This window comes from Peromyscus eremicus, chromosome 1 (assembly GCF_949786415.1).
Source record: "Peromyscus eremicus chromosome 1, PerEre_H2_v1, whole genome shotgun sequence".
Classification (NCBI taxonomy): domain Eukaryota; kingdom Metazoa; phylum Chordata; class Mammalia; order Rodentia; family Cricetidae; genus Peromyscus; species Peromyscus eremicus.
The window spans coordinates 25,552,265-25,576,674 of NC_081416.1; the positions used below are offsets into that span (position 1 = coordinate 25,552,265).

Sequence of the window (24,410 nt, forward strand, 5' to 3'; positions counted from 1 at the left end):
GCAAGCACATGGTGGCTCAGAGCCATCTATTGTAGAGTCCAATGCCCTCTTCTGGTGTAGTCAACAGAGCACTCATATACGTAAAATTAATAAATGAATCTTCAAAAAAATTAAAACTTGGCCTTAAAACAGCTATGAAAATATTTTCTTAAAAAGCAGCACTAGCACTGGGCGGCGGTGGCGCACGCCTTTAATCCCAGCACTCAGGAGGCAGAGCCAGGCGATCTCTGTGAGTTCAAGGCCAGCCTGGTCTACAGAGTGAGTTCCAGGAAAGAAGCAAAGCTACAAAAAGAAACTCTGTCTTGGGTGGAAAAAAAAAAAAGGCACTAGGAGGCAGAGGCAAGTGGATCTCTGTGAGTTTTACATCACCTTTGTCTATGTAGTAAGACCTTGTCTCAAAAAACTAAATAAATAAAAGAGTCATTATCGCTGGGTAGCTAGATGGCTCAGTGGGTAAGGGGTTGTTGCAAGCCTGATGAGCTGAATTTGGTCCCTGGCACCCACATGGTGAAAAAAGAGAACTCCTGCAAGCTGTCCTCTGATGTCCACAAGTACACCACGGCACTTGCACACCACTTACACACATACACAGACAATTAAATAAAATGTAACTTAAAGCCAACAGTGGAACTAAAGAGACGGCTCAGAGGTTAGGAATACTTGCTGCTCTTCCAGAATTCTCAGCACTCGTTATCAAGTGGCTCACAATCACCTGTACCTCCAGATCCAAGAGAACAAAACTAAGTTTATGCTTCTTGATTTAAAAACTTGTTAAAATAGCTAGGCAGTGGTGGCACACACCTTTAGTCCCAGCACTTGGGAGGAGGCAGAGGCAAGAGGATCTCTGCATCCTAGGCCAGCCTGGTCTACAGTAAGTTCTAGAACAGCCAAGGCTACACAGAGAAACCCTGTCTCAAAGCAACAACAACAACAAAAATCTTGTTAAAATAGAACACTAATCAATCTTACATATAGCAAGAGCTGTAAAAAAAAAACTAGAACAATGCATATTGATAAACTCTTTGGAGAGAGTTTCTTTTTTCCTTTTTTAATTAAGAAAAATTTTTCATTCATTTTACACACCAATCAAAGATCCTCCTCTTCCCTCCTCCTGCCCCCTCAGCCTCCCCTGCCAACAAGGCAAGGCCTCCCATGGGGAGGCAAATCCAGTAGAGGCAAGTCCAAGCCCTTCCCCCTGCCTCAAGGCTGCAGGAGGTGTGGAGAGAGTTTCTTAAATATGGCACACACGCACACACAACTGAAAAACACATAAATTGGACCTATCACAATTATATGTTATGCTTCAAGGAACACCATCAAGAAAATTAAAACAGACAGGTGGTGGTGTGCTGTGGGATGTTCTGTATGGCAAATGTGTTGCTCTGATTGGTTGGTAAATAAATCACTGATTGGCCAGTAGTCAGGCAGGAGAAAGTATAGGCGGGACAAAGAGGAGAATAAAGCTGGGAAGTGGAAGGCTGAGTCAGAGACACTGCCAGCTGCCATGATGAGAAAATGTGAAAGGTAAGCCACGAGCGACGTGGCAAGGTATAGATTTATAGAAATGGATTAATTTAAGCTGTAAGTACAGTTAGCAAGAAGCCTGCCACGGCCATACAGTTTGTAAGCAATGTAAGTCTCTGTGTTTACTTGGTCAGGTCTGAGCGGCTGTGAGACTGGCAGGTGAGAGAGATTTGTCCTGACTGTGGGCAAGGCAGGCAAACTCGAGCTACAGTGGTGTCCCACGCCTTTAATCCCAGCACTCGGGAGGCAGAGGCAGGCGGATCTCTGTGAGTTCAATGCCAGCCTGGTCTACAGAGTGAGTTCCAGGACAGCTAAGGCTACCTGAAGAAACCCTGTCTCGAAGAAAAAGAAAGAAAGAGAGGGGGAGGGGAGGGAGGGGGAGAGAGAGAGAGAGAAAGGAGGAGGGAGAGAGGGAGAGAGGAAGGGAAGGAGGGGAAGAAAAGGGAGAAGAAGGGAAAGGGAAAGAAAAGGAAAGGAAGGGAAAAGGGAAAGAAAAGAAAAAGAAACTTGAAACAAGGACTTGAATGCGAGACAGCTGTTTAGCTTGAACTGTTTGGGAGCCCTCAGGCAGGGGGATTGGGATTCATCATCCCTGGTGCATGGGCGGGCTTTTTAGAGCCCAGTGCCTAGGGTATGACACTGTGCGCAGCCTTGGTGCAGGGAGGAGGGGCTTGGACCTGCCTCAGCTGAGTGTACCAGGCTCTGCTGACTCCCCATGGGAAACCTTGCCTTGGGGGAGGGGGCATCTGTGGTTGGTATGTAAAGTGAATAGAAAATTTCTTAATAATAATAAAACAAACAAACAAACGAACAAAAACAAGGACTTGACTCAGTGACAGAGCATTAGTAAACTATGTGCAAGGCCTTGGGTTTCATCTTCAGCTACACCATTAAAAAAGGAAAAAATATGGCCAAGAAAATAAAAAGGCAACCCACAGAATAAATAAATAAATGAAAATATGCAAGTAAGGCACTTGTATTTAGAACATGCAAAGAATGCTTCCAAGTCATAATAAAGGACAAATTTTAAAATGAGCAAAGACCCTGAACAGGCATTTCTACAAACCTCTCTAAAGAAGAGATAAAAATGGACAACAAACACATGAAAAGATGAAAGACATTCAATATCACTAGTCAGCTGAAAAGCACAAATGAAACCAGAGCTAGCATTCATATTGACTAGTGTGGCTAGCATCAAAAGTTAGATAATAAAGTGTTGGCAAGGCTGTGGAGAATTTCGAATTCTCGTACACTGATGATAGAATATAAAATGGAAGAGCCACTTTTTTTTGTTTTGTTTTGTTTTTTGTTTTTCGAGACAGGGTTTCTCCATGTAGTTTTGGGGCCTGTCCTGGATCTGGCTCTGTAGACCAGGCTGGCCTTGAACTTATAGACTTCCGCCTGGCTCTGCCTCCCGAGCGCTCGGATTAAAGGATTAAAGGCGTGTGCCACCGCCACCTGGCGCAGAGCCACTTTTTAAAAACTGGTAGTTTCTCTAACAGAAAAACATAGCTATTGTGACCCAGCATTCCACTCCTAGGAGAAATGAAAACATATGTTCATACAAAAACTTGTAGCCAGGCAGTTGGTGGCAAACACCTTTAATCCCAACACTCGGGAGGCAGAGCCAGGAGGATCTCAGTGAGTTCGAGGCCAGCCTGGTCTACAGAGCAAGATCCAGGACAGACACCAAAACCACACAGAGAAACCCCGTCTCGAAAAACAAAAACAAAACAAACTTATAAATGATTTATTTTTATTATGTGTATGTGAGGGGAAATATTGTGCACAGAGCAGAGGTACTGGAACCCCTGGAGCTGGAGTTATAGGTAGTTTGACCACCTGACATGTGGGCTCAGAACCAAACACAGATCCTCTGCAAGAGCAGTACATTTTAACCAGTGAGCCATATTCCCAGCCCTGACAAAAGCTTATACTTAATAGCCAGAAAGTGGAAACAACTCAAAGGAGGAAAGGATAAATGAAATATGGTGTCCGCAAAATGGAATATCATTTAGCCATAAAATATGACTCTCTCATATCCTTAAAATGACTACTACCAAAAAATTGAAAATGGAGGCTGGAGAGAGAGCACTATCAAGCCTCCAGAACCCGGGCCTGACAGCACACACCTATAACCCCAGTGATGAGGAGCGGGAGACAGGGGACGCGAGCTCACTGGCCACTCAGCCCAGCCACATCAGTGAGTTCCAGGAAAAATTGAGACCTTGTCTCAAAAACTGGTATGAACGTGAAGTTGACTTCTGACCTTCAGGCACACACGTGTGCACATACACCCACAAACATTCAAACCAAAGGGGCAAAGGAAAGAAAAGACTGGAGGGTAACTCACTGGCAGATCTTGCAGAACAAATTATGCCTTAAGTTCAGTCCCTAGCATGCCAAAAAAGAAAGTTCTGGCTAGAGCATGAAAGAATTAAATCCCCGTTTACTGTTGGTGGGAATATGAAATGATGCAGGTGCTACAGAAAACTTAAGAGAACTACCACCTGATCAGCAACTCACTTCATGGTAAATATGCAAAAGAAATCAAAGCAGAAGGCTGCCACACTAGGCAAGTTAATGAAAGTACTTGCTGGATCCGATTCCCTTTTCCGGCGTGCAGGAATACATGCAGGCAGAGCACTTATACATAAATAAAGGTGCTTGCCATCAAGCCTGATAACTTGAGTACAATCCCTAGAACTCACACAGTGGAGAGCAAGAACCAAATACTTCCTCGGACCTCTACGTGAGCACCATGGCACACATGCCCTCACCCTACACACACACACACACACACACACACACACACACACACACACACACACACAAATAAATAAATAATAGCCAAAAGAAAGGAATCAAATTCACAGACCATAATCAAAATCATACTGATATCATCCATCATTTTTTTTAAAAAAACCTCACTGTGTTACTTTGTCTAGCCTAGAACTCACTATGTAGACCAGGCTGGCTTGGAACTCACGGAGATTCACTTGCCTCTGATAGGATTAAAGGTATTTTAAGTTAAGAGACAACCTATTTACAGAACTCTATTAAAAACATCAGAGGTTTTCCTACCCAAGGCCACAATCTTGAATAGGAAAACATTTATTTTCCTGTGACCACCCCTTTTCGGTTTTTTTGCTTTTTGAGGTAGGGTCTCCCTATGTTGCAGTCTAATCCCAAATTCCTGAACTCAAATGATCCTGTTTCAACCTCCCAAGGAGCTGGCACTCTGAGGTATGAGCTGCTGCACTCAAGGCATTTATTTATCTAATATATTCTGTTACCTTAAAGATAATGAGCCAGTTACCTAGCCAAGGTTTGATTTTAATTTTAATTTCAATTTTTTACTTTGCACATAGGCACAAGATCCAACACTACTCAAAACATAAGATAATACAACAATAAAAATAACCTTCAAATTCCCAGAATTGTAAAAACATTGCCACATTCTGTATTGGTTCTAATTATTCCAGCTTTAGAGCAAGCACTGTTGGTTACTTTGTCTACTCCCCCATACATAAAAACTTCAGTCAATTTACATTTTATGATTCCTTATATATTAAACAGCACACCATATTATAAGTCAATTTGAAAGCAAAGTTTCAGACTTCTCCAGGACTATTACCAACCTGGTTTTTCATCTTGGATTTCAAATTCTGCACCAGCAGACCCCAAAAGTGACGCACCATGCTGTAACAATCTGCATATATCAAATCTGTCAAAATTTAATCGATCTGTAGTAGATGAATCTTCCATAGAACTTTCTGTAGGTTCTAGATGAAGTTTAAAAATATTAATTTGACCATATAATCAAAAATGCAGAGTGAAAGAACATAGCATAGCATTACTTGCAGTATTGGGTAAGATTTAAGAAAAGCAAAGATAGGAAAATCACTGTGATTTATCTACAATCACTCCTTAATTATCTGTGAATCAATTATTAACTTGGTGACTCCCCTTCTACAAACCATCAGAATGGTAAGTGGGTATGTGTTTCCAACAGTGAAAGCATGTTATATGAAGAAATACATCTCCGTGTTGGCATATATGTTAAATATCATACTTTAATTTACTGTTTAAGGGTTTAAATCCTCCAGAGTTACAGTATGAGTGTTTTTTTTTTTTTTTTTTTTTTTTTTGTTTTTTTTTTGTTTTGTTTTTCGAGACAGGGTTTCTCTGTGTAGCTTTGTGCCTTTTCCTGGAACTCACTTGGTAGCCCAGGCTGGCCTCGAACTCACAGAGATCCGCCTGGCTCTGCCTCCCAGAGTGCTGGGATTAAAGGCGTGCGCCACCACCGCCCAGCACAGTGTGAGTTTATTATACTACTAAACCAGAAGGCAAACATGCACACAATGAATTGATAAGTAACAAACACTGTCTCTCCCTACGTCAGAGGAATAGCTAGGACACAAACAACTACTCACTCAGCAGGACTTACTTTCCATACTCTAATGGTAGCCTCACAACAAACTATTGAAATTATACATCCATTTGAGACCCAAGCATATCTTCAAAGTGTTCTACGTTCTTTCTAAAAAAGATCAGCTATAAATGCTAAACTATAACTGCTTATTAACACAACAGTTAACCTGGCATTTTCAGTCATTTACTGTGAATGAAAGTATAACTGCTTCAACTTAAAAAACAAAAAACAACCTCATGAACGTTGTCTAGTAATGATAACCAGTCTCACTATAAATTTTAATGCTAGTATATTCAATAAAATAAGCTGCACTTATAAGATAACCAGGGATAAAGAGCTAGAAATGAGAAGGTTCTGGTTTTAGATTTGATAAAAGAGAAATTAACACAAAAATTCAAAATAACACATCAGAAAATAAGAGCAAAAACTTTAAGAAAGATAAGATTTATGCAAAAAGACTAAAATGAATCTAGTTGCTCCTTACTGAATTCTCACTTAGGGAACATTTATTGTATCTTATGAAGTACTTACTTCACAATGCCAGAATAAAAAAAATAAACTTGCCGGGCGGTGGTGGCACACGCCTTTAATCCCAGCACTCGGGAGGCAGAGCCAGGCCGATCTCTGTGAGTTTAAGGCCAGCCTGGTCTACAGAGCAAGCTCCAGGATAGGGTCCAAAACTACACAGAGAAACCCTGTCTCAAAAAACAAAAAACAAAAAACAAAAACAAAAACAAAAAAACTCAACCAGCCCTCAGGAGGCAGAGGCAGCCTGGTCTACAAAGTGAGTTCCAGCACAGCAAGGGCTGTTACACATAGAACCCTGTCTCAAAAAACAAATGAACAAAACACTACTGAAAACTAAATTTGTAACTCTATCCTCTGACAGAATTCATACCACTACATAACTGATATTGTGTGGCCAAATTATGAAAGACAAAATTTAGATAAAATAATACATAATAGAAGTTCACTTAAGCTGCTGGGGAAGTGGTGGCATATGCCTTTAGTCCCTGCACTCAGCAGGCAGAGGCAGGCAGATCTCTGTGAGTTCGAGGCCAGTCTGGTCTACAGAGTAAGTTCCAGGACAGCGAGGGTATATAGAGAAATCCTGTCTCAAAAAACCAAAAACCAAAAATAAAATCACTTAATTAAATCGTATGCCTTATATTGTCTCAAAGGCATATGGTTTACTTTAAATTATCAGTATAAGCAATCATAAAATAAGTACTACAATCTTTTCCCTCTATATAACATTCAAAGAGAACAACAACAAAAAACACTAATTTGGGGGAGCAGTACAGCTCAGTAGTAGAATTCTTGTCTATCATCCACAAGGCCCTGGGTTCAACCCTCCACACCACAAAATCAAAACAAACAAGAAGACAACCCCTACACAGAGGAAGGACATGACTAAAGAGTTAGCTTGCCAAATATCCATACATAAATTATGCTAAAGTTTAGAAAATATCACACTGTATGATTTTTCCAAACAACAATGAAAAATGAATTGTTTCAGATATTTACACTATATTCATCCCTTGGAGGGAAGTAATAAATTTAGTACCCTACAGGATTAAATATTTTTAGAAATACAATGAAAATATTGTTTATCCAGCAGCTTTTTTTAAGTTTAGTGACAACACTCATCTTATTCAATATTCTTCCCTAGCAAAGTTGAACCTGAAAAATGTGAAAATTAAGCCTTTAAATCAAAATTGAAATTGTTAAACTACATACTTTTCATTGTAATTAATTCTACAGTTATGTTTTATTTCAAACTACTTTTCCACATTAAAGGCACCTTGTTTGGTTCTTGGCACTGGATTCCACTCGGGCACATTTTTCACTATAGCTTCAACAGCTTGTCCTGCAGCAATCCGGGTATCCCAATTTGCACTCCTTAAGTATATTAATACCTTAAAATTATAAAATAAAATAATTACATATCAAAACAAAAGTTTGTTCCAAGTAATCAGAAAAATGTTAATTTGTTATTAATTTATAATCTGGGATCCTTCAAATACATATAAAACATTTAGAATTATTAAGCTAATTCATGAAGTTTGATTATTCATAGAAAGTATTACTATATATCCCCCCCCCCTTGTTCTTTAACAATTATTTTGTGCGCATGTGTGGCGGTCAGAGGACAACTTGCAGACATTGGTTCTCTCCTTCCACTAGCAGGGTTCCAGTGACTGAACTCAGGTTACCAGGCTTGGCAGCACCTTCCTTTACACACTGAGCCATTTCTCTTGCCTTCACTACCATCTTAAAAAGAAGAAAGAGGAGCCAAGGGTGGTGGCGCACGCCTTTAATCCCAGCACTCAGGAGGCAGAGGCAGCAGGCAGATCTCTGTGAGTATGAGGTCAGCCTGGTCTACAAAGCAAGTTCCAGGACAGCTAGAGGTGTTACACAGAGACACCTTGTCTCAAAAAACAAACAAACAAACAACAACAACAAAAAAAAAACCAAGGGGGCTGGGGGGAATAAAATATTTAAAGGTATTTTAAAAATAACATAGCCATTTAACGCACTGAAAAATAAATTTGAGCTGGCAAGATAGCTCAGTTAATAAGTAAGCTCCTAGCCAGGCAAGCATGAAGACCTAAATTCAATAGTCCCTAGAACCCAAGTAATGAACCAGGAATGGTGGCTAGCATTTACAATCCCAGCACTGAGAAACAGAGAGAAGTAGATTCCTAGGACTTAACTGACCAGCCAACCTAGATCTCCCTATTGAGTGGTCTCCAAGCCTATGAGATTCTATCTCAAAGCATCCAAACATGGATTATGGTTCCTAAGGAACAAAAGTCATGACTGACCTCTGATGTACACAGGGCACCCCCCATAGCCCATGGGCACTCTCTTTCTCATGCACATGCATGTGTGCATGTGCATGTGCGTGTGTGCACGCGCACTGTGTGTGTATACACACACACACACAGTGCCAAGTACATACCTTACTTATTCTCACTGCTTAGCAATTGAGAGGCTGAGGTAGAACTGCCCCATGTCTTAGGCTACACAGTGAGTTCCAGGCCACCCTGGACTACAGGGTAAGACTGAGTGAGTGAGTGAGTGAGTGAGTGAGTGAGTGTCTGTCTCTGTCTGTCTCTGTCTCTGTCTCTGTCTCTCTCTCTCTCTCTCTCTCTCTCTCTCTCACACACACACACACACACACACACACACACACACACACACACACACACCAAGCCTGGCATGGTGGCACACTCCTTTAATCCCAGCACTCAGGAGGCAGAGGCATTCGGATCTCTTTGAGTTTAAGGCCAGCCTGGTCTACAAAGCAAGTCCCAGGACAGCCAGACTTGTTACATAGAAACCCTGTCTTGAAAAAAAAAAAAAAAAAAAAAGAAAGAAAGAAAGAAAGAAAGAAAGAAAGAAAGAAAGAAAGAAAAGAAACAGAAAAAAAAGAAAGAAAAAACAACACCAATAAAAAATGTACATAAATTTTTGTGGCAGTATTTTTCACAACATAAATGTCCCTTGACTGATGAGCAGACAAGATGTAGCACACTGTCTAAGTACTGTCCATTCATATCCACAGAACTATCATTTTGCAATAAAGGAGAATGAAGTAATAAAACACACTACAATATGAACACATTATTTTACTTAAAACATGTCATAAAAGATCACATACAGCACAATTTGTTTTGCCCCAAATATTCAAACAGACAAATCTACAAAGTTAGTTTAATGGCTCCTAGAGCTGAGTATGTGACTAAATACTGAGTATGTGCTAGAACAACTGCTAAAAGGGATATGGTAAGGAAACCATATCCTGTGGTGATAAAACCACTTTAAAATTAGACTGATAGCTGGGCGGCTGTGACACACACCTTTAATGCCAGCACTAGGGAGGCAGAAGCAGGTGGGATCTCTAGGAGTTAAAGGCCAGCCTGGTCTACAGAGCGAGATCCAGGACAACCTATGGCTACACAGAGAAATCCTGTCTCAAAAAAACAAAAAAGGAGAAAGAAAAAAAAAAAAAAAAAGAATACTCCCTTAGAAGGAGAAAAAAAAAAAGGAATACTCCCTTAGAAGGGAGCCCTTACGGTACCAACCACATAATACATAACTGTATATGTTGTAAGGGGACTTGTAACTCTGACTCCTGTGCATCAGGGAGACAAAGAGGGCTAGACTAGAGTCTAGTCACTAGACTGTCTTAGGGCTTCCAATGTCTAGGTGATCATATGCCCTCACCCTGTCCTCTAACTCGGTGGTGGTTCTCAACCTTCCTAATGCTGCGACCCTTTCAAAACAGTTCCTCATGTTGCAGTGACCCCCTCAACCACAAAATTATTTCGCTGCCACTTCATAACTGTAATTTTGTTAATGTTATGCATCTTAATGTAAATATCTGATATGCAGAATAATCTGATATGTGAACCCCAACGGGGTCAAGACCCACAGGTTAAGAACCACTGCTAGCTCCTGCCATTTCCCTGCTTCCACCATCCTGAAGGATTACTGCTTGATTCTGCACACCAGGAAGTTAACACAGGACATTGGTCAAATAGTAATGTATCGGTACACTTCAACATATCCACAGGTAAGCAAAAATACAGCCATTACATAGGAAAAGACATGTACTAGGATTATAGAAACACTGAGCCACCAATGTAGAAATTTCCCATCCCAAACAGCTCAACTAGGGTCTTATATATTCAAGCACTGCCCATGAGCACTCATCCATTTTAAAACTACCAACTATCATATAATTATTAGCCATTAAGAACAAGTTAGACCACTAACAAACCAGATTAACAACTTAGTCCATTAATAAATTGGGACAGATTCAATTTTGTTATACAAGCAAAACGTTCAATGTTGACAGATCTTTTAAACAATTAAAATTGATTTAAATACTTTTTAACTTTCAAACAAATAGCAACTTTGAAAAACTAAAGATATTTAATGAAATTCAGAGAACACAAGGTTACTTAGAGTGATTTTACCTGTCCTGTTGTTTCTCTGCCCATGGACAAGTCTTTATAATTGTATTACATTAAGAAAACAGAGTTCTTTACCTTAGATAACAAATTATTTAGTTCATGAGGATGAAGCTTCACTACTTCTCCAAGTTGCTGTGCAGCAGCTTTTCTTGTAACTGGAGTAGTACCAGTATCCAATAAGATAAAAAGACGATCAAGTCTATAATAATAGGAAAAATACAACAGTTAATCTGGATGTGTTTCCTCAAACTTGAGGCAGAAAATGTATTCAACACCTCTGAATAAAGCCCTATGCTGGACCTGAGAAGAAGCAGAAATATCAAGAGTACAAGGACAGCCAAATCTACAGAGCAAATTCAAGGCTAACCTGGGATACGCAAAACCTTGTCTCGAAAATTTAAATAAATAAATGTAAATATAAATAAATAAATAATATATAGAGATATGTACATAGACGTGTGTGTGTGTGTGTGTGTGTGTGTGTGTGTGTGTGTGTGTGTAAAAGATCTGTGCCATGGCTATAAGATAGACTATCTTTGCTCTCAAGGAAGAAGGAACAGGAGCCAGCAATAAACTGAGGGTGGTGGCTCATGCCTATAATCCCAGCTTTAGGAAGGCTGAGGCAGGACTGTCACAAATTCAAGGCCAACCTAGGCTATATAGTGAGTTCCAGTCCAGCCTGGGCTCCTGAGAAGACCTTGTCTCAAAAATGCTTAAATAAATGAAATTTTAAAAGCCAGCAATAAAAAAAGAATGCAACTTGCAAAGTAAATAATATGGCTTGGTTATAATTCAGGGTAAATAAATAGAAAACAGGATGACCAGGCACAACTCCTAGCACTTGGGAGGAAAGCAGAAGCAGGCTGTAAGCTTCAGGACAGCCTAGTCTACATAAAGTGTTCCCAACCAGCCAGGGCTGCATAGAGAGACCTTTTCTAAATAAATAAACTAATGAAGGGGAGAGGAAGAAAGGGAGGAAGAGGGGAAGGAAGGGAGGGGGAGACAAGAGAAGAGAAGAGAAGAGAAGAGAAGAGAGGACAGGAGAGAAGAGAAGAGAAGAGAAGAGAAGAGAAGAGAAGAGAAGAGAAGAGAAGAGAAGAGGAAAGGAAAAAAGAGGAGAGGAGAGAAGAGAGGAAAGGAAAGGAAAAAGAAAGGGAAATATACCTACAAAGAAAAGGAAATACACCTGCAGAAGTAATGTAGAATCCTTGACTGTATGGTGCAACAAAAGTCTTGGGCCAAGAAAATGACGGGATCAACAGGGCAGAGTGGTGCACAATTATCTCAGTACTGCGGGTTCAAAGTCAGCCTGGACTACATAAAAAGAGAGGGAAAGGAGACAATGCACCAAGTGTAACTTGGGTTATGCATTAGGAAGACTGATCTGGCAGTAGTGAGAAGCCTTGCAAACAACTAAACCACGATCCTAACAAAAAGAAACACAAAGAAGCTACTAGTCATGATACAGAAGAAAAACATACATGGAAATAAAACATACACAGTGTGGAAATTAAGCCAAAAAAAAAAAAAAAAGAAAGAAAAAAAAGAAAGAACTATGAGATTTTTAAGTCTTAGAAATGAAGATGTCAAACAGGGCTTTGTGGCACATGCTTATAATCCTAGCACTTAAGAAAATAAGGCAGGGGCTGGAGAGATGACACAGCGGTTAAGAGCACTAGCTGCTCTTCCAGAGGTCCTGAGTTCAATTCCCAGCAACCACATGGTGGCCCACAACCATCTGTAATGAGATCTGGCGCCCTCTTCTGGCCTGCAGATATACATGCAGACAGAACACTGTATACGTAATAAATAAATAAATCTTGAAAGAAAGAAAGAAAGAAAGAAAGAAAGAAAGAAAGAAAGAAAGAAAGAAAGAAAGAAAGAAAGAAAGAAAGAAAAAGGAAGGAAGGAAGGAAGGAAGGAAGGAAGGAAGGAAGGAAGGAAGGAAGGAAGGAAAAGAAGGCAGAATAATCAGTTTGAGGGTGAGATCAGCCTAGGCAACAACTGAGTTCAAGACCAGCTTGGGCTACATATTAAGACTTTGCCGCAACTCCCCATCCCAACCCATTCCCTAAAAAGAAAAAAGGTACCACTAAAAGAAATGAGAAAGGGCAGTTGAACAGGAAAAGACGCTCACTGGTGGCGGGGAAAGTATAGTTAGGAGAGCACAGAATGATAATTGGAATAGAGAGCTAACATTCAGAAGAGCGTTGACAGGTAAGAGTCACCTGCACAGAAGTGATAAACGCGGCAACTAATATATTCCTGAGTTTGTAAACACTCATGTGAGATAATGACACAAATCCAAACCCTAGTTCTCCTACTTATAAACAAGATGTGCAATAAAACCACAATAGATTATGCCTAGAGTAAGGAGTGAAGGTGGACCAAGTCACAACTACACAGCCTATCTACATGTCACACAGTAACCTTGCCACTACACTAACCCACTGAAGTAAAGTTAGTGCCATGTTTATGAAAGGAGGCTTCATATTTGAGATAAATGGATCCTTTAAACAAAATGGATGGGAACAATGGGCAAGGTTACAAGAACTGCCCATCTGACATGAGGGGAGCTAGTGGATATAACTACATTTTATCTATAAGGAAGAGAGAACAAACAAGGTCCCAAAGCTAGGCATGAGCTTTAAGCATCAATAAACTAAGATGTTTATAATACTTCTGGGATTCTTTTTATCTCACAAAGAACTAAAAAGTTATAAAGTTCTGAAAGCCTTTTATTTAAGAAAAAAGGAAGAGGAGGCGAAAAGGGGAAAAAAAGATTATTAGAGGACAAATAAAATAGATGAATTTCTTTCACACTAAGAGGTAAACAGGTCAGGCAACCTGGTGGCCGGCCATACCTTTAATCCCAACACTCAAAAAGGAAGCAGAGGCTAGTGAATCTCTGAGTTCAAAGCCAGCCAGGGCTACACAGTGAGGCAGAAACATATGGAGGGAGGTGTTGTTTTTGGTTTTGTTTTGTTTTTCAAGACAGGGTTTCTCTGTGTAGCTTTGGAACCTGTCCTGGTACTTGCTCTGTAGACCAGGCTGGCCTCAAACTCACAGAAATCCACCTGCCTCTGCCTCCCGAGTGCTGGGATTAAAGGCGTGTGCCACCACCACCCGGCTAGAAACACGGTATTTTTAAAATGATTCATATTGCCAGCAGTGGTAGTGTACTCTAATCCCAGCACTTGGGAGGCAGAGGCAGGTAGAAAAAAAAGTCATATTCGTATTAAGCATAAAATCATTATAAATGGTTAGAAATATAACTAAAATACATCTTTTTTGGTCAAGATTAATAGTATGGAAACATTCAACTATTTCAGAACAAAATACTGAGACATGATTTACATTTTACAGTTTAAGGGTATTGTAAGAAAGATATGGCTGAAGAAAATTCCTTTAGGCAATTAAAGCTGAAGACAAAAAATAATACAACACAGTTAAAGTCCAAAAGAAATGCAAAAATTAATTTACACATATACAGTGCATGTAGACTATATTTCTTCTAGCTCATTCACAGCTATCTAACACTGGCCTTTCCCCTTCTGTGGGATATAAAATACCTCCACAGACTAATGGGTTTAGTTTGACCTCCAGCATACAGTGCTATTGGGGAATGTAAGAGAAGCTTCAGGAGGTGGGCCTGGCTGAAGGAAGTAATCCCTGGGGATGTCTTCAATGGATGTCTCTATCCCGTCTTTTTCTCCCTCTCCCTTTCTCTGCCTGAAGTGAGCAGTCCTGCATTACCATGCCCGTTACTCAAGCTATTCTGCCTTCCCATAGACACAATTGAGCCACCCAACCATGGACTGTAAGCTCTGAAACAGTAAGCTGAAACAGCTTCCTTTTTTTTTTTTTTTTTTTTTTTGTTTTTTTGAGGCAGGGTTTCTCTGTGTAGTTTTGCGCCTTTCCTGGAACTCACTTGGTAGCCCAGGCTGGCCTCGAACTCACAGAGATCCGCCTGGCTCTGCCTCCCGAGTGCTGGGATTAAAGGCGTGCGCCACCACCGCCCGGCACAGCTTCCTTTTTTAAAGCCATCTCTCAAACATCTGGCACACCATTCATGCACTGGTTTTTGCTGAAGGATTGGTGGGAGGATTTGGATTGAGGCAAAAGAAAGGAAAACTGTTTATGACCACTAGTATTCTTAAAAAGTTCTAAGGTAAAGTTAGACTTAAAATCCTTTCACTATAAACTGATTCCCTTTATTCATTTTATTTGTGATTCTCAGGTCTGAGCCCTTTGACTTGTTTTCATGAGTCTGGTATGTCAGAGCTCATGAGCACCCGCTGTGAATCTTCACAACAAATATCCTTGGAGATGACAGGTATCTGCATGTTGCTATCCAGAACGCCTGAAGCTCAATGACAAAAAAAAGATTTAATGAAATTTTAGGAGACCAACAAGATGGCTTACTGAGCAGGTAAAAGAGTTTGCGACCAAGCCTGATGACCTGGGCTCAATCCCCAGAACCCAAACAGGTGAAGAAAAGAATTAAATCCCACAAGTTGCCTTCTGATCTCTACATATATACCATGACACACGTAGGCCCTGCCTCCCCAAAATAAATGTTTTTAAAAAGAAATTTTAAGCATGCAAAAACAAATAGGCACATATCTATTTTTTTAAAGTCTCCCTGTTAAATCCAACTAAATTTAACCTCCTACTTAAAGTCTGTATTTAACAAACTGCAACCTCACTTGGCCTAGATGTGGATTTTAAATCTTAAATTTTATTGAAGGTGCCGGGCGGCAGTGGTGCACGCCTTTAATCCCAGCACTTGGGGGGGGGGGGGGCAGAGCCAGGCTGATCTCTGTGAGTTCAAAGCCAGCCTGGTCTACAGAGTGAGATCCAGGACAGGCATCAAAACTACACAGAGAAACCCTGTCTCGAAAAACCAAAAATAAAAAAAGGTAAAATTACCAAAAATTAAATATTTAAATAAGTTTGATTATAAAAAAATAGTTGAAGGGGCTGAGTAAGAGCACTTGTAGGGCAAGCATGAAGGCTGCGTTTGAATCTCTAGCACCCATATTTTTAAAAAGCTGGGCATGGTCATGATGGCCCCTGTAATCCCAGGGCTGTGGGAGTCAGTGGCAGGTGGGTTTGCTATCTGCTGACCTAGCTCATGGTTCAATAAAGACCCTGGCTCAAGAGAGTAGGTGGTGAATGACACAATAGGACACCTAACATTCTCCTATGGCCTCTGCAAGCATGTATGCTGCATAATATACATAAACCACACTGACAGAAAGAGTTGAAGATCAAACCTATGCCACAGATGTTTCTATTTGTATTCTTTAAAATATCATGGATGCTCTCATCAACTGAGGACTCAACTATTAAAAAAACACCCTCACTCCCCAAAAGAAATAGACTGAAGTTAGAATACTTTTCAAAAATCTTACTCTGTCACTTATTTGGTGGTGGTGGTGGTTTGCCACCCCCCCCCACTCCCCCCCACTCCCCCGTTTCTCTGTGTAGCCCTCTTGTCCTAGAACTCACTCTGTAGACCAGGCTGATCTCAAACTCACAGATCCGCCTGCCTCTGCTGGGATTAAAGGTGTGTGCCACCACCACCTGGCTTCTGTCATTTATTGGAAAACTGCCAGACTCACCTAAAATTTCCCTCAGAATCTTCTTATTTTGGAGTATAGAACTAGATAGTGTACATATTTGACAGTTTAACATTCCTATAAAAGCTTTTTTTTTCAATTTTTATTTTTAACCACTGATATGTTTGTCATATCTTTGATTTATGTGATGCTAGTTTGTTAAATTGTGCCTCTGGAAAAATTCAACTACTCTAAAATTTATTTTCTGTGATTTTTTTTTTTAGATGACCAAAAGTAAGACCAGCTGTAAAATAAATACTCTAAAGAGCCATTACCAATCTATTTGTAAGTCCATAAACAGCAAAATACACTCTAAGGAAATACACTCTAGTACTCACCTACTTATAAGACCATGTCTTGATACCATTACTCTTCTAACCTCAATTACCCTTTCCCCAATATCTGATCATAACATCTGTGTCATTAACCCATTCTCTCTGCCTTCCGCTAACTGTGCAAAAATCTCTTGATCTCCATTTTCTAGAATACGTTCCTCTAGGGCCAAACATCTTCATCAAGTGCTTAAATATTAAATACATTTATTCCTGGGGCTGGTGAGAGAACTCAGCCAGTAAAGTGCTCCTCCAAGCACAAGGACCTGACTGAAAACCCCAGACCCCACTTTAAAAAGGCGAGCAAGCATTGTGGCACACGCTTGTAATCCCAGTGCTGGGAAGGCAGAGACTGGGAGGTCCCTGAGGCTTGATGACCAGCCTATTCTATTCTATTCTATTCTAATTCTAATTCTAATTCTAATTCTAATTCTAATAATTCTAATTCTATTCTAATTCTATTCTATTCTAATCAGTGTGTTTCAGGCCAAAAACAAGATGAATAATATCTTAGGAATGTCACCAAAGATTGTCATTAGGCCTCCACACAAATGTGTGCATACATATACACATACCATTTTTTCTGATCATGTGAAATTTAATCCTGGAAAACCTGAATTAACCACGCGGAGGTCACCAACGAACCCTTAAGCTCCAAATCTAATAGCATTTTTTATAAATTCAAATTTTCTCAACTCTTCTATGACTTTTGATACAAGTATTCATTCTTAAATTCTTTCCTTCTCAAGTTTTGATTACCTTGGTAGTTTCCAGGTACTTCTTTACTTCACCTTGTATTCATACTGCTCTTTCTATGAAAGTTCAGAACTCACACAATCTTTGGTTGCTCATCTCACCAGTTTCTCTTTTAGGAAACTACACACTATTGTTTCTTCATAATCAGTACAAATAGTCCCTAAATCTAGCCCATCTGACACACTTCCAAGTGCCTTTAGTATATATAATTCATACTAAATGTGATCCAGTTGTCAGATTAACTTCCTAAAGTACACTTTGATTAAATCACTACCTTATTCTGAAAGTTTCAGTGACTCACCCTCATCTACCACAGAGTAACACAAAACAAAGAAGTATAATCCAAATATAAGTCTTTTGGGTTTCCACAATACTGTTATATTATTTTTCCCTTTATAATGTCTTCTTTTGTTTATTTTGAAGACAGGGTTTCTCTGTGTATGTAAGGTCTGGCTGTCCTGAACCTCACTCTGTAGACCAGGAACTCAGAGATTGGCCTCCTTCTGCCTCCTAAGTGCTGGGATTAAAGGCGTGCACCATCACCACCTGGCAAATTTAATTTTTTTTTGTTTTTTTTTGTTGTTGTTGTTTTTTTTTTCCGAGACAGGGTTTCTCCGTGTAGCTTTGCGCCTTTCCTGGAACTCACTTGGTAGCCCAGGCTGGCCTCGAACTCACAGAGATCCACCTGGCTCTGCCTCCCAAGTGCTGGGACTAAAGGCGTGCGCCACCACCGCCCAGCAAATTTAAATTTTAATCTACTTCATTTTATAGACAAGGTCCTCGTGTAGCCTAGATTTGCCTTGAACTCTCAATGCAGATGAGGTTGGCCATGAAATCCTGATCTTTCTACCTCCACCTCTCAAGGGCTAGGGTTACAGGTGTGTACAACCATGCCTAGTTTAAGGGGTAGAGCGGTAAGTATCAAATGCAGGACTTCATGCATTCAAGCACTCTATCAACTGGGATACATCCACAGTCTAACAATGGTCTTATAAACTGGGCTTGGGGGACACATGACTATAATCTTAAATTCAAACCCAACCTGTGCTATATGACCAAGCTATTATCTTGGTCCATCAGTAAATTTTTATATTAGTTTGCTTTTATTGCTGTCATAAAACACCATTACCAGATAGATACAGCAGTATATATCCTGGGAAACTCACGGGCCAGTTAACCTGGCTTATAGAACAGGGGTGGAGATGATGACAAGAGACCCTGCCTCAAAAAAAGTAGAGGTGTCTGGCAGTGGTGGCACATGCCTTTAATCCCAGCACTAGGGAGACAGAGGCAAGCATATGTCTGTGAGTTCAAGACCAGCCTGGTCTGAGTTCCAGGACAGCCAGGGCTGTTACACAGAGAAACTCTGTCTCGAAAAATGAATGAATGGAAGGAAGGAAGGAAGGAAGGAAGGAAGGAAGGAAGGAAGGAAGGAAGGAAGGAAGGAAGGAGGGAAAGAAGGAGGGAAAGAAGGAGGGAAAGGTAGAGGCAAGTACTGACCTGAGGGACTGTTCTCTGTTCAGCACACTCCTACCCATACATCTTTGATACCTCTCTAACCAAATGCTGTCCCTATCTATCCCACAAAGTTCCTCTTGCGTCGCCTTTCTGCGGAGCCTTTATCCCACTGCTCACTTATCAGTCAACTGCCCTGAGATCACTGTCTCCTTCAATGCTGGCTTCTTTAGTCTCACTTCTTCCACTGCAGTAGTAACCAAAATTACCTCCTTGAATAGACACAAGAAGACTTCTCTAGTCTTCTTTATCAAAGCTCTTTTTGGAGTTCTCCATTCCACATTAGAAACAGCAAATTAGAGACCACAAAAAAGGAGAAACAAAGGAATGACCAGACAAATATCTGACAAAGGGCAGTCTGACTTGTTAATCTGGGGTAGCCAGCTACGAGACAAGTAGGGTACTACTCACCAGGGCCAGGCCACAGTGATACAGTGAGAACTGGTAGAGGTGAGGGAAACACATGAAATAAAATATGTTAGATAGTAGGCATAACCCTTGATAAAGGAAGCTACATGTCAAGAGAAATTAAAGAAGGGCAAGAGGACTTGAAGCAGTACTTTTCTTCCCTCCCCACTTCCTTCCACTCTAAGCATACCCACCCCCCAAAATATGAGGGTATGTTTGTTATATTGTTAATTTATATGTGTAGGTGTTTTGTCTGTATATCTGTCTACCCATCACGTGTGTGTCTGGTGCGAGTGGAAGCAAGAATAGGGTGCTGGTTCCTTGCGAGCCACCATGTGAATACTAGGAATCCAACCCAGGTCCTTTGTAAGAACACCCAGTGCTTTTAACTCCTGGGCATTTCTCCAACCCCACTGTTGGTTTTTCCTTTTTGTTTTGTTTTGTTTTTGGTATGTGTGGGGGGTCAAGACAGGGTTTTTCTGTGAGCCCTGGCTATCCTAGAACTTGCTCTGTAGACCAGGCTGGCCTCAAACTCACAGATCCACCTGCCTCTGCCTCCCAAGTGCTGGAATTAAAGGGATGCACCACTACCTCCCAGCTCCATTGTTTTTAAGACAAGGTCAATATATAGTCCAGGTTGGCTTAGTACTTGAGATCATCCTGTCTCAGCCTCCAGAGTATTAGGATCACAGGTACTTGCCATGCTTAGTTACCACAAAACTTTGGCCAGGTATGGTAGCACATACCTTTAATTCCAGCACTCAAGAAGGAGGCAGGAGCAAGTAGATCTCTGTAAGTTTGAGACCTGCCTCATCTCCATAGTGAGTTCTAGATCAGCCAGAGCTATATAGTAAGACCCCGTCTTATCTTAACTCTCAGAAGGGTATACAGACAGATAACAAATAGCAAGTTGAATGGAAGGTATGCGAGACTACAGAGTAACCAAAATAAAACTTAAGGTATTTCAGGCTAAAAAGATGGCTCAGAGCTTAAAAGCACTTGTGGCTCTTAGAGATCCTAGGTTCAGTTCTCAGCACCCATATTAAATGGCTACAACTAATATTATTCCAGTCCCATGGGATCTGAAAACTCTTCTGCCTTCATGGACACTGCACACATGAGAGTAATACATGCACTGAGGCACACACATATACATATAAAGAGTAACATGCTAGGCAGTGGTGGTGCACACCTTTAATCCCAGCACTCGGGAGGGAGGCAGGCAGGTGAATCTCTCTGAGTTCGAGGCCACAGAGAAACCTTGTCTCGAAATAAAAATAAAAATAAAATAAAATAAAAATAAATAAATAAAATTAAAAAAAATTAAGAACCAGGATCTGCTCCAAAAACTACAAAGAGAAACCTTGTCTCAAAAAAAATAAAATAAAATAAAAATAAAAAAATAAAGAGTAACAAATATTTTTGAAAATAAGGTAATTATATTTGACAACATTCACTGGTTTTGAATCTACTGATGCTAATAAATCTAGCCTGTTTTCAATTCAGAAAAACAATACAGAAGACATGATTCATTTTTGTTTCACCAAACTGATTTCAAACAAATGTCCTAAAAACTGCCTTAAAGGGGAAAGGGTATACAGATGTTTGTGGAAGTTCTGCAAGTAACTGTAATATAACCTCTCTCCTCTCTAGATGTTAGCAATATAATCTGTAGCAGTTAAACTATTAAAAAGACACAGAAATCTTGTACATTTTCAACTATAACATGCCCCAGATTACAACTTCAGTTAGCAACAACAAAAAGCTACATTTCTACTCTGTGCCTATCTGAAAAGAAAACAATCTCACTGAAATTCTCAGAATTTATTCTCTGAAAAACTGGGGGAGGACACTGACAAAATGGCTCAGCAAAGTGGTGACATACTCTCAGCTCAGAGTGACTAGCACTAGGACTAGAGGGGCTAGCCCAGGACACAAAGAGCCATGAAATGAATAATCATAAAATGCAATGATCCAGCAATGGTGCTGGAAAGCTGGTTCAGCAGTTAAGAGCACTGGCTGCTTTTGCAGAAGACCTGGGTTTGGTTCCAGCAAGCACATGACAGCTTCCACACAGTGGACAGATCACAACCACCTGTAACTCAAGTTCCAGGGGTCTGATGACCTTCATCTAGTCTCCACAGCCATGTGATTTAAATAAAGTACAGTAAAATTTAACATAGTGATTGCCTGTGCAATTTAAGAAACAAGGAGCCAGGCAGTGGTGTCGCACATCTTTAATCCCAGCACTTGGAAGGCGGAGGCAGGCAGATCTCTGTGAGTTCAAGGCCAGCCTGATCTACACAGAGAGTTCCAAGACAGTTAGCACTGTTACACAGAGAAACCCTGAAGGGGAGGGAAGGAGAGGGGAGAGGAGAGGAGAGGAGAGGAGAGGGGAGGGGAGAGGAGGGGAGGGGAGGGGAGGGGAGGGGAGGGGAGGGGGGAGGGGAGAGGAGAGGAGAGGGGAGAGGAGAGGGGAGGGGAGGAGAGGGGAGAGAAGAGGGAGAAATAAATGCTGGTATGAATACTGCACCAAGTTCCTCATATCAAGTTAGTTTCTAAGAAGTTCTCTATTGTCCTAAAATGTACATCTTCTAGTTCATACTGAGAGTAACATAAAACCATGTTGACGTTTCTTTCTAATCAAGAAAGCAGATTAACTTAAGATGCCATGTAGAACACTCATAATGAACAGGAAGATGTGAACCAAAGTCATGTGCAAGCACAGGTGGAGGATGCTTTGGTTCTGTTATAATTCTAGTACCTAGAAGTATTCCATAAATAGGGCTAATGAATGATGGTGAAAAGGTATCATCAAGCTATGTTACTTCCTTAAGCCATTTGTCTATATTCCACCTCCATCCAACAACTTATACTCTCTTTCATTACTTACATTAAAGAATTTTTTTTTAAAAAATAGTAAGCCAGGGGCTAGAGATAAATGGCTCGGAGGTTAAGAGCACTGGTTGTTCGTCCAGAGGTCCTGAGTTCAATTCCCAGCAACCACATGTGGCTGGCTCACAACCATCTATAATGAGATCTGATGCCCTCATCTGGTGTACAGGCAAACATGCAGGATGAAACACTGTATACATAATAAATAAACAAATCTTTAAAAAAATTAGCTAGACTCTGGCATAAATACATGCGATTTCAAATCATATGAAATTACATCTTTTTAAATGGTTAAAGCGGCAAATTTAGTTGTGGTACCACAATTAAAAACAAAAGCATGGCTAGGAGTGTAGGTCAGTGGTAGGGGACTTGCCTACCATGCATGTGTAAGGCTCTGGATTTAATACCCAACACAGTAAATTAAAGCAAACTTTGTAAATGTACTTTGAGAAATAAACCAAATCAATAGATTGAAATTGACCAGAGTGAAATGGAAAATCTTCTATAATGCCTCCTCTACTTTTTCCTGGTTGTCCCTGTATTTTCTAAAGAATAGGGTATTTTTAAAAATGTAATTTACAGTATTACTTCCTGTCAATCTTTTTGTTTTGTTTTTGTATTTGTTTTTTGAGACAAGGTTTCTCTGTGTAGCCCTGGTTAGCCTGGAACTCACTCTGTAAACCAGGCTGGCCTCAGACTCAGAGATCCACAACATCCCAAGTGCTGGGATTAAAGGACTGTGCACCACAACCATCCATCTTATAAAGGCTAAAATTAATAGTAAGAGAGGAGGAGCAGCAGGCATAGAGCACTTGTAGTGACCCACATAAGTAATTATTTCCCCTGTCCTTAGCACTCTCCCACATTAAGGAACTTCCTTTTGTCAGCACGTAAGCTCAGCACTGAGAAAGCCGACTCAGAAGGCTACAAGTCACCAGGTCAGGCGGGTGGGGGTGGGAGGTCCGCTTCCTCTTATTTGTAGACTAGGCCTGTAGAAACAATGTTTCTCTGAAGTATTAGCAGTCTAGTAAGAATTAACAAGACTAAGTAAAAGTTCTGTTCCTATGTAACAATTTGTTAAGAGACATGTTTCCTTTTTCCTCCCTGAATCTTTTCTGTCTTACAATTCATATATTTGAGGGGGAGGAGGTGAGGCTTCTAAAATAAATCCTCAATGTTGTTGAAATACTTTAGATATTTCCTTTTATGCATAAATTAGAGAAAAAGAATATAAACTACACTTCTGAAATGACATAATCAAGGAAAAAAAACCCTGCCTGGTTAATAGGAAAATATTACTGTACAACAGTCAACTCAATCAGTTATGGCATAAACAGGCAACCATACCAAAAACAATCCTTTCCTTAAAAACCCCTATCAGGACTGTCTAGACAGCTCATCTGGTTGGTACAGGCACTTACTGCTAAGCCTGCTAACCTGAGTTCAAAGCCCCCGGACTCACATGGTGGAAGAACCGACTCCCACAAACTGCCCTTTAAGCAAATGTGTGTCACCAACACGTACAATAATTTCTAATCTACATTAAGCAGGGCATGGTGGTACATGCCTGCAAGCCCAGCAGTCAGGATGTTGAGGGAAGAGGGACACCAACTGGAGTTTGGCCTGGGCTACATAAGCAAGGCCCAATCCCAAAGAAAGGCAAATCTACAGTAAACTTAGAATCTGACAACCACAGAATCACTACCAGTGAATAAGCCGTAACAAACCCACTAAGCTTGCCTTTTCTGTTCTAATTCCCACAAAGTGAAAGAGACAGTGGAAGAGTGTTTCACAAAGCAAGAAGATGGAATTCAAAGATTTAGCAAGTATGACTGTTTGCAAGCAACACAAGCTCATACCAAGTACTAATTTGGTGGCGGGAGTGGGGGATGGGGGGGTGAGGAGTGTAAAAGTTTATGGGACAAAGTCACATAAC

General features: G+C 40.5%; 1 protein-coding gene across 1 annotated transcript in view; it reads right to left on the bottom strand.

Moving 5' to 3' along the window:
• Positions 1–24,410, bottom strand: part of Btaf1 (B-TFIID TATA-box binding protein associated factor 1) — a 94,826-nt gene that overhangs the window by 65,697 nt on the left and 4,719 nt on the right. Inside the window, exons 2-4 of the mRNA XM_059258779.1 lie at positions 11,020–11,143; positions 7,764–7,878; positions 5,166–5,309 (exon numbers count right to left, since the gene is read on the bottom strand). Of these exons, the coding sequence (XP_059114762.1) occupies positions 5,166–5,309; positions 7,764–7,878; positions 11,020–11,143 (383 nt within the window). The remainder of the gene's footprint in view (positions 1–5,165; positions 5,310–7,763; positions 7,879–11,019; positions 11,144–24,410) is intronic.